This window comes from Neolamprologus brichardi, chromosome 6 (assembly GCF_056152115.1).
Source record: "Neolamprologus brichardi isolate AB-2024 chromosome 6, ASM5615211v1, whole genome shotgun sequence".
Classification (NCBI taxonomy): Eukaryota; Metazoa; Chordata; class Actinopteri; order Cichliformes; family Cichlidae; genus Neolamprologus; species Neolamprologus brichardi.
The window spans coordinates 27,402,711-27,414,392 of record NC_142109.1 but is presented as its reverse complement, the minus strand read 5'-3'; the positions used below and the strand labels follow the sequence as shown (position 1 = coordinate 27,414,392).

At 42.4% G+C, this 11,682-nt stretch overlaps 1 protein-coding gene across 1 annotated transcript; it reads right to left on the bottom strand.

The window, feature by feature from the left end:
• Nucleotides 1–1,214: 1,214 nt before the first annotated feature.
• Nucleotides 1,215–7,863, bottom strand: LOC148102585 (polymeric immunoglobulin receptor-like). Its single transcript, XM_087842594.1, has 8 exons — nt 7,827–7,863; nt 7,299–7,625; nt 5,262–5,579; nt 3,234–3,530; nt 1,739–1,816; nt 1,529–1,630; nt 1,357–1,424; nt 1,215–1,241 (listed from the first exon to the last, which is right to left on the bottom strand). Exons 1-8 carry the CDS (start codon nt 7,861–7,863, stop codon nt 1,215–1,217), a joined length of 1,254 nt encoding a protein of 417 aa, XP_087698720.1.
• Nucleotides 7,864–11,682: the final 3,819 nt, after the last annotated feature.

The following is an 11,682-nucleotide window of genomic DNA, read 5'->3' as shown; positions in this document are numbered from 1 at the left end:
CTGGATCTGTTGTTGCCTTGTCTCCTGGATGAGAGCCACCCTCAGTTGTGCAGTAGCTTCTGGCTGCATCTGCCTTTGATGAAAACGCGGACCCAGCATGTCCCCGGCATGTACAATATGAGACATTATCAGGATGACATTCTGGTGAAGGCAGTATTTGGATATACTCCTCATCCAAAAGCTATTGGCCTAATGAAACAGTCCCAGGACAGCAAGAATAGCACAAATACAGATGAAATTATTGACTTTTGTAGATAATTTACAATTTGGGTTTTCTAAAGTGTCATAGGTATGTGAAAATGTCACATGTAGGGCACATCATTTAAGTTATATCAAATAATACAAATGAAGACAAACGTATCAGAAAAAATAGGAGATGAACATTAAATAAATCAAGAGTAACCATTTCACAACAATAAAACTAGTGGGGATTACAAACGATTTCAGTAAGACAATGAATACAGTGAACCCCAGTTGTACATTAAATTGTGCTGCTACTGTCAAACAGAATAATCTAGTACTGGCACTGTTTAACTGTTTTTCTTATTAGAAAATTTTATTTCAACAGTATCTTCTGTTGTGATTTTTTTCCAGTTTGACCCATCTCTTCCTCACTGTGCTAAAAGGCACAATGCTGTTTTAAGGTCTGCCTTTTCGTGCACACCAAAAATTCATGATTTCCAGAAATTTAAAGAAGAACCAACAAAGAGCAAACAGCAGATCGCCCCGTGCAAGGGCTGCAGGGTGTTAACAGGTTAGAGCAGTTAGCTCGTTAACGCGTTAGCGCCGTGCAGCCCCTCGCACGCGGCGATCCGTGTTAACTTGCTAACAGAGATTTACCGCGTTAATGCTGTTATGGCGTTAACATCATTTTAATGAGATTAACGCTGACAGCACTAATTTCAAGTATAATGTAAAAATTTTTCTGTGCAATACATTTGTATCCCTTGTTTGGAAGCTTTTAATGCACAAATATATTTGATACCCAGCTTTATCTGTCCTTGAAGCTGTATGATACACATCAATTAGTTAAACTGCAGGAATTTCTTAATGGCATACAGGCCTGGATGACCTCTTATTTGCAGCTTCTAAATTCAGGTAAAACTGAGGTTATTGTACTCTAAGGCCTGAAAATAATAGAAACATGGTGTCTAACCAGATACTACCTCTTGCCCAGTGTTGGCTGGGTTGGCTCCAGCACTGATGAGGCAAGCTCAGACATGAGTGGTCATCTGATGGGACTAGTTGGTTAGTGAGGGAAAAGAAAAAAGAAGAAAGAAAACACTGTTAAGCAAAGAATAGTGGAGGACATTTGTAATAGGGTTTATGACAGACAATGGACTTTAGCTTTTGTACATCTGCTGCACTCAGTTCCTCTTCCTCTGCTGCCTTGGGTGGATGTCTGCTTATGGGGACTTCAGCTTCTGAATACACACATCATAAGAAAGTTTTATGCCTTTTTTGCAGGAGAATTTCAGTGCATTGGTCTGTTGTGAATGCTATGGGTATGTTATGATTAAAAAAATACCTTTCAATTGGTAATATTTGTACTTATGAACTATAACCAGGGCACACAGCAGTAGCAGTAGCAGCACAGAGCGTGCAGCAAAAACCACATAGACTGTGGCATCTGAAAAACAAGCCAAAACAGAACAGAGTAAAAAAATTCATCAGTTTCAGGACCCATACCAAATGTTTACCATAATGTGGAAACATAGTTTACCTTTCATAGACTTACCGGGGACATCTGTTGAATTTGGTCCTACGATTTCCAATATAGTGGTAAAAGTTTCAGTGGTGGTGTGCTGCAGAAAGACTGCCAGAGGAAAAATACTTAGCTAATTTAGTTTAAGTCCACATAGCAACAGGCCTCTGTGCTTGGTAGCATTCATATGTCAGTTGACCGGTTCACAGTTTTGAATCACACTGAAGCTATTCATTCAATTTACTTCAGATCTATAGCTACTTACTTCTTATAACAAATTATCCAACATATTGTACAACATTGTACTATAACATGGTATATTAAGTCACTGAGATATGCTGTTTGACTGGAGTTAAATAGAAGAGAAGAAGAGAATAGAATAGAGGAGAGGAACTGCTGATGTAAAGGTTCAAAGACCTTTCAAACACTAGTTCAAAGACTTCATGCTCAGTTGCAAACAAGACTCTAAGCAATGCTGTGAAAATCTAAGTGTATGCCTTGATTCTATAGCTTGTAGAACAAACCTGAGCAGCAAGAACTTGGAAGTAATTGTTTTCTGTATGACTCTATCAGTGTCTCACACTGTTGTGGAGCAATATTGGCCCACTCTTCTTTTGCTTCAGTTCATTCAGGTTTGCAGGGATTTATTTATGCACAGCTCTCAGATCCCACCATGACATTTCAATTAGATTAAGGATTAGACTATCTGTTGCAATTACTGGCTTTAATGTGCTGCAAGTGGTGAAATTATAGTTTCATAATTTGTAAAACTGTTTTGTTTAAACAAACAAGTTCTCTCTATTTAGTTTTTGCATACAGTGTACAGTAGTGGTATGGATAATGATTTGATAAGATGAGCTAAAACAAGGTGTAAGAATATCTCCCCCCAACGCTGCCAGGAGCGGCTCACCAGGGAGAAGCTGTAAGTAAGAAAGTTATCGGCTGTTGAAAACAGTTTGTAAAATATTCAGAGCTGTGTGAAGCCATACACTATACTTTACAAGCTGCTGGCTTGTGGTTTTCAAGCTTATGTTTTCTGCCTATGTGACGAACAAGCAGTTGCAGGGTTTATGACAACAATCCTCCATGACACCCATGAGCCTTGGGGGAGGGGGTGGCTACATGCAGATATGGTGCTAAGAAGTCTGTGAACCTTTTTTAGCACATAAACCTAGATAATTTAACAAGCAGATAGGTTCAATATCTGATAAGCTTTGCATGAAAAAAAGGGTTGGCTTTATTATTTGGGCAAGTGGCCAGAAGATGTTATCTCGGTGTCAAAGGCAGCAACACATTTTGCTTTCGGCACTCCTATTTTAGCAGACGTTTGTTTCGTGTGAATGCTATGCAACTATTTTTCACATGTCAGATAAGAGAACATAGAAATGGTGCTAGTACAGCTGTTGTTTTTCTTATTTTCTAATGACATTAGAACTGCCAACAACAGCCTGTGTTTGTACAGAGGGGACCAAAAGGAGGAATTTACAGCTCAATTCACTTTATCCACATCTACACATGTTCATCTTACCCACTGACAGTTGAATCTTTGTGTAGTTTCCAACTCTCCACTGTGAGTCTGATCCACACCAGTATGTCCCAGCATCGGCTGCTTCCAGCTCTTTGATCCTCACCAAGAAAGAGTTGGAATAAGCATCATCTTGCAATGTGAACCTCCTTTGACTGGTTACGTTTGTGCAATTGTTGCGATGGTCACCCTTACAGAAAAGCTTCTTGTAATCCCAGTTTTGTGCAGGATAAGGACACCGCAGAGTTAGTGGATGTCCTACTGTGCCATTTATTTTAGTTGAGTTGACACAGCACCACTCTGTCAGATTGAAAGACAAAAGATATTCAATACTCAAAAAATATTAAACTTTCTTGGAGAATGTTTGACAGAAACCAGTGCTACAGTGGGGCAAAAAAGTATTTAGTCAGCCACCGATTGTGCAAGTTCCCCCACTTAAAATGATGACAGAGGTCAGTAATTTGCACCAGAGGTACACTTCAACTGTGAGAGACAGAATGTGAAAAAAAAAATCCATGAATTCACATGGTAGGATTTGTAAAGAATTTATTCGTAAATCAGGGTGGAAAATAAGTATTTGGTCAATAACAAAAATACAACTCAATACTTTGTAACATAACCTTTGTTGGCAATAACAGAGGTCAAACGTTTACTATAGGCCTTTACCAGGTTTGCACACACAGTAGCTGGTATTTTGGCCCATTCCTCCATGCAGATCTTCTCAAGAGCAGTGATGTTTTGGGGCTGTCGCCGAGCAACACGGACTTTCAACTCCCGCCACAGATTTTCTATGGGGTTGAGGTCTGGAGACTGGCTAGGCCACTCCAGGACTTTCAAATGCTTCTTACGGAGCCACTCCTTTGTTTCCCGGGCGGTGTGTTTTGGATCATTGTCATGTTGGAAGACCCAGCCTCGTTTCATCTTCAAAGTTCTCACTGATGGAAGGAGGTTTTGGCTCAAAATCTCACGATACTTGGCCCCATTCATTCTGTCCTTAACACGGATCAGTCGTCCTGTCCCCTTGGCAGAAAAACAGCCCCATAGCATGATGTTTCCACCCCCATGCTTCACAGTAGGTATGGTGTTCTTGGGATGCAACTCAGTATTCTTCTTCCTCCAAACACGACGAGTTGAGTTTATACCAAAAAGTTCTACTTTGGTTTCATCTGACCACATGACATTCTCCCAATCCTCTGCTGTATCATCCATGTGCTCTCTGGCAAACTTCAGACGGGCCTGGACATGCACTGGCTTCAGCAGCGGAACACGTCTGGCACTGCGGGATTTGATTCCCTGCCGTTGTAGTGTGTTACTGATGGTGACCTTTGTTACTTTGGTCCCAGCTCTCTGCAGGTCATTCACCAGGTCCCCCCGTGTGGTTCTGGGATCTTTGCTCACCGTTCTCATGATCATTTTGACCCCACGGGATGAGATCTTGCGTGGAGCCCCAGATTGAGGGAGATTATCAGTGGTCTTGTATGTCTTCCATTTTCTGATGATTGCTCCCACAGTTGATTTTTTCACACCAAGCTGCTTGCCTATTGTAGATTCACTCTTCCCAGTCTGGTGCAGGTCTACAATTCTTTTCCTGGTGTCCTTCGAAAGCTCTTTGGTCTTGGCCATGGCGGAGTTTGGAGTCTGACTGGTTGAGGCTGTGGACAGGTGTCTTTTATACAGATGATGAGGTCAAACAGGTGCCATTCATACAGGTAACGAGTGGGGGACAGAAAAGCTTCTTACAGAAGACGTTACAGGTCTGTGAGAGCCAGGGATTTTCCTTGTTTGAGGTGACCAAATACTTATTTTCCACCCTGATTTACGAATAAATTCTTTACAAATCCTACCATGTGAATTCATGGATTTTTTTTTCACATTCTGTCTCTCACAGTTGAAGTGTACCTCTGGTGCAAATTACTGACCTCTGTCATCATTTTAAGTGGGGGAACTTGCACAATTGGTGGCTGACTAAATACTTTTTTGCCCCACTGTATCTTAGGGCTGATGTAATGAGGTATAACTAAGACCTCTCACCTTGGACCTCCAGCTCAACATAATTGAAAATGTCCAGCTCAGAGTTTCTTTGGACACCACAGAGGTATGACCCTGAATCATTTTGAGTCAAACTGATAATGGTCACTGTGAATGTTCCTGACACTTTGTCATCATCAAGTCTGAATCGCCCATTTTGTTTGGTGTCAGAGGTGATCAGTGCCAGCTGCAGACATGTGGAGGGCTGATTTCCTCTGCAGATGTACTTCAGGCTGTTCTGGTACCGAGACTCATACGGACAACTGACAGACTCATAACCCTTATAACTTTGGATTTTGGTCACAGTGTCACAGCAGCTGTCTGTCGAGAATAGGGATGGGTATCGAAAACCGGTTCTTGTTGAGAACCGGTTCCCACTGTTTCAATTCCTTGGAATCGTTTGCCATTTTTGCAAACGATTCCCTTATCGATTCCAGTCGCCCCGAATGACGTCACCACGTTGCGGAGCGTCATTTACCTGGCAGGAAACATGGCGGCTCAAACGCTAAAAAGTTTGGTTATACTTTACGAGAACGGATGACAACAGGGCAACTTGCAATACTTGCGAAGTAGATATTTCATTTAAGGGAGGAAACACTACGAATATGCAAAAGCATTTGCTCACAAAACCCGCGATAACCTTAAATGAATGTCGTGTTTTTAATTCCGCTCCGGACTCGTGAATCTCAACCCAGCAGCAGCGGTAACGTTTGCACGTCCTCTCCCATTAATACGGCAGGTAAATAATCAACTAACAGTGCATATTATGTTAGCGCGATCTGCCTTATTACAAAACCTGCCATTACTGTGCATTTAGGTGACCATGATGAGAGAGACAGACAGAGTCTGGCTGGCTCAGATGCTGGCAGTTCTTGCTGCAGTCTACCGGTAGCGTCTCCTTTCAGGCCAGGATAGACGAATGTCACCGAGCAGTGACTAAGTTTGTGGTAAAAGGCTTGCACCCATTTGCCACAGCAGATGCCCCGATTTTCGGTAAGTGAATGTGTTTAATTGTAGGCAGGGACATTACTGGATATTCTTGTGTAATTGCTACTGAAGAATATTTATTTTATTATTTTACATTCACAATTTTTTTTCCTGGGGACCCTGTGACACCCCATTGAAGAGCCGTAGGTTGGATCTGTTAAGATCTCACTGTTGGGTTTGTAAGGCCATGTTACTCCTAAATTTCTATCTTGTTCAAAGAGAAGATATAAAACAAAGATCTAAGCTAATCGACCTTAGTGTTCTCCTTTTTTTTAAAAAAAAATAATCGATAAGAGAATCGATAAAGAATCGAATTGTTAAACAGAATCGAAAATGGAATCGGAATCGTGAAAATCTTATCAATACCCATCCCTAGTCGAGAAAGTAAAGAATATCAGAAGATGTGCTACTGCTACAGAATAGCTAGAAGAGACAGGTTTGTATTTTCACGTCATTCAGACTCTTTTTACATATAGGTATGCTCTCAGCCATCACCCTTTCTATCCTGAATTTACAGTTTTCAGACTTTAAATTCTTAAATCATTTTCAGTGCAATCACATTATAAAACTTTGTAAGATGTTTTATAAAGTTGCATTTTTTCCCCAACAGCTACTATGCTTCTATGACAGTTTAAATGTATTTGTATTTGTAAATGTATTTGTATGTATATGTCGTGTAGGTGTATTTACAGTGTTGTTACTGTTCTTCAGAGGTGGTAAAAGTAAAGAGTGTCAACTAGTGTTGAAAAATACTCGAAGTGCAGATTCAACTTATTTAAGTACACCTTATTGTACTTAAGTACAGCTACTTCCCACCTCTGCTGTTCTGTACACATTGACATTTGACACCCCCCCCCCCCCCCCCCCCCCAAAAAAAAAAAAAAAAAACAACAACAAAAAAACAACAACATGTCAACGGTCACATTTCTATTTAAGACTTCTTTATCTACTAATACTATTATCCTGAAACTGTTGTCATTACCTTCAACTTCATTCATTATGAATTGTATTCACGTTCAATGTACAATTAAATTTAGTCAAGCCTTTATTTACCTCGGACTAATTTCAGCTTGACTTCAGTGTAGATATCACTTCCAGTTCTGGTCACCCCACACCAGTATTGCCCAGCATCCACAGAATGAAGATCAGAGATGGTTGCTGTGAAGATTCGTGCGGTTTTGTCATCATGGATCCTGTATTTGTGTTTCACTGGATTTGATGTTGTAATAAGAACATCAGAATTGCCACAGTCATTCTTGCACAGGTACTTTTCATATGATTCATAACCCTCATCATAGGAGCAGAAAACGTTAACCATACTCCCCAAATATCCAGTCACATGGATCACCTCCACTGCAGTGGTCACACATCTCAGAGCGACTGTAGAAATAATGTGAAAACATTATGCTTTGTCAGCTTTCATACGAGTAATGTAAGTGCTTTTTTATAAGAAATAAACAAACCCAACAGAGTGTGTGGCGGAGTGTGCTCCATAATTCTAAAACAGATAAATGTACTATTTAATCTACACCTGCCTTTAATCTTTGTATGTTCACTTATCTAGTCATTTAAACAACTTACTGCAGAGGGTAAACAGCAGGTTATGAAGGCTCCACATCTTTCCTTTGGCTCATCTAAATAGAATTATGCGCACACAGTGGTCATGTCAGGCAGAACTAGACTGTCAGCACTTAGGGGATGGAACATTTTAGATGGCCCTTCCTTTAAAGGCGTTTCAATTATTTGTCTAATAGCTGACATGTGCCATCTAGTGGTGAAAGTATTTAGAAGCATTACGTAAACAGCACAATGAAAAATTCACAAAAATTCTTTAAGTATATTTTGGAAACTATACTTAAAGAATTGAAAATCCAACACCTTCAGTACAGAAAAATGACCCATTTGAGGTTTATAATTTCTTTTTATTATTACTCATGTATTAATATGAAAGCAATATTAATCTGCTAATTGTGCTTTGGAAATGTTTTAATAATTGATCACCATATTGGTTTATTCTCCCTTACAGAAGCCTGTTTAAAGCAGGAGGACTATATTAGATTGAAAGAACAGCCATGAGTCGCACTAATTTTCAGAATCGTTGAAGCACAGGGCTGGGGAGGTGGTGTGAAAATTTTAAAATAATCTACAAACACCTGGTGAGGGTATTTTTTGAATGGGTTTAATCACACGTTGAAACATGGAGATTGCACTCTGGTCAAATGCCAAAGTGGTCTCTGAAAATGGATGCCACACTAATCTCTTATATACAACACACAGAAAAAGATATTCCACAACTCTTACATGTTGCCATCACATTATCTCACATGCATATACGTTTAGCTCAGTTTATCCTTAAAACCAGGAGAATTACGACCATGCTGTCACCTCCCTACCTCACAGAGACGAACACCAGGCACCCAATGCCTATCTATCCAACATCCTGGATGTCTCTGGCCTACTCACACTGTGTGTGGAAACACAGATGTGAAGCTTTCCTATATGTATATAACTATGTGACAAGGTGATACTACTATTACTAAAGGATGAAAGGCTGACACTTAGCCTTGTACGCTCTAACTGAAAACTCAAAAATCAGCTTTATGTTTAGAATCTATCATTCTCATGGCTTTTACTTAAATGTTCTATTTGAATAGTTATTCTTTTATCTGATTTTGTGTGGACGTCAAGTAAATGCATCACTTTGTAAAACATGCTTTCTGCTACAGTCATTTCACAATTTCACAGAAAGATTCTAAATCATCTTTTGTTAAAATGAAAAATTTAATTTTCTTTCTTTTCTCTCCCCGCCCCCCCCCCCCCCCCCCCCCCCCCCCCCCCCCCGTCCCGTTTGGAGCTCCTCTCTGCCTATGCTCCAGGAAAAACCACGAGGTCTAGCTCAAAACTAATGCTGTCCATCCCTTCATCCGCTTTATCCGAGGCCGGGTCGCGGGGGCAGCAGCCTAAGCAAAGAGGCCCAGACCTCCCTCTCCCCAGCCACCTCCTCCAGCTTATCCGGGGGAACACCAAGGCGTTCCCAGGCCAGCCGAGAGATATAATCTCTCCAGCGTGTCCTGGGTCTGCCCCGGGGCCTCCTCCCGGTGGGACATGCCTGGAACACCTCACCCAGGAGGCGCCCAGGGGGCATCCTTGTCAGATGCCCAAATCACCTCAGCTGGCTCCTTTCGATGTGGAGCAGCAGCGGCTCTACTCTGAGCCCCTCCCGGATGGCCGAACTTCTCACCCTATCTCTAAGGGAGAGGCCAGCCACCCTTCGGAGGAAGCTCATTTCCGCCGCTTGTATCCGCGATCTCGTTCGGTCACTACCCACAGCTCGTGGCCATAGGTGAGGGTAGGGACGTAGATCGACCGGTAAATTGCGAGCCTCGCTTTTACACTCAGCTCCCTCTTCACCACGACGGACCGGTGCAGCGTCTGCATTACTGCAGCTGCAGCCCCAATCCGTCTGTCGATCTTCGGCTCCCTTCTCCCATCACTCGTGAACAAGACCCCGAGATACTTGAACTCCTCCACTTGGGGCAGGAACTCATCCCCGACCTGGAGTGGGCACTCCACCCTTTTCCGGCTGAGAACCATGGCCTCAGATTTGGAGGTGCTGATCCTCATTCCCGCTGCTTCACACTCGGCTGCGAACCGCTCCAGTGCGAGCTGGAGGCCCTCACCCGATGAAGCCAACAGAACCACATAATCCGCAAAAATCAGAGATGAGATTCTGAGGCCACCAAAGCGAAAGCATGACCCAAGCATTTTGGTCTTATTTGAATTATAGTTTAGTTATTGTTTTAATTCTTTTATTATCCTATTATTGTTTTTTTTATTGTTATTATTGTATTACATTGTTGCTTTTTAATGCCATTTTTATATTGTTAAGCACTTTGTGCAGCATTGGCTGTTTGAAATGTGCTATATAAATAAATCTGACCTTGACCTCGGATCTTTTGCCATCAGAATTATTGTCTAAAGGCCAAGAAAGATGCCCAAAGGATTCACTTTACCAAGTGGACCATCCCGGCCTTGCTATATTGGCCCATTTGCTTGACCTTTGTTTTTATTGTTTATTTTATTTTATTTTCAGTTGTTACATAGGGCAGCGGTCCCCAACCTTTTTTGCGCCACGGACCGGTTTATGCCCGACAATATTTATATGGACCGGCCTTTAAGGTGTCGCGGATAAATACAACAAAATAAAACTAGTACCGGTACCGAAAAAAAGAAAATTTATTCATAACACACGTGAAAAGACCCAGGAAAACCGAGTAAACGATAAAAACGATAACAAAATAACGCTGAAAACCAATAAAAACCCTGAAAACTATACATTTCACACCTGAGCCTCAACTCTCGCGGCCCGGTACCAAACGACTCACGGACCAGTACCGGTCTGACATAGGGGACAGACATGACTGGGGGAAAGGGAAGGGAGAAAGAAAGAGAGGGAGGGAAAGAAAAACAGCGGGGAAGAGGAATGGTGATAAAGAGCAAAAAACAAAAAAGAGGTGTGTGTGTGTGGGGAGGGGGGGGGACGACAAAAAATATGTGTGTATGTATATATATATATATATATATATATATATATCACCTGGATCACCTGCTGAGAGAGAAAAAAAAGAAGAGAAAACAACCAAAAAAAGAGAGCAATATAATAAACAACATCATCATGACAATCTATTTGAATATAACAGTAAATACTAAATATTGAATATTATTGTGCAGCATGTAAGCTCGACAGTGCACAGCGTGCTTTGAGGTAGGAGCCAAAAGGGTGTAATTTGTATCTGTGAACACCCGTGTGTACATCTGTGAGCATGAGTGCGCTTGTATTCAAAAGGTTCCTTCATGTAATGATCCGCTAGAGGGTGTAGGGAGCCATAGCCCCGTCCTCCAGAGCATGAAGCAGGTATGGAGGAGATCCAGACATCCAGAGACCCTCAGAGCACAAGAGACCAAGAAAGACCAATGGAGGGGCAACCGTGCCACTCTCCTGGAAAGAGCTGAGGAGAGCCCCAGATGAGGGGTCACCCAGCAGCCGTGGAGCAGAAGCCAGAGGGGGTTGCAGTGACGTGCACGTGAGCTCCAATGGCAGCCTGGTGTGCCAGAGTGGACCGAGCCCCAGGCCCAGAGGCCAAGGGCACCCCACCACCCGAAAAGGCCTGACCGAGCCACAGGCACCAGGCCCTGACAAGCAGCCACCGGGAGTGAACCAGTGCATACCTGAGCACGCAGCCCCGGATACCAGGAACCACTAATGCACCGATGTCTGAGGGCGTCAGCCACTGGCAGGGGGAGTGGTGAAGGGAAATAGGCCTCCATACCATGGAGGGCCTGAGATGTCCCTAGAGAGGTGGTGTCTAATACCCGACCTGACATATCGACACAGACAAACGGGCACACACAGATGCAAACATCCATCCGCCCCGCC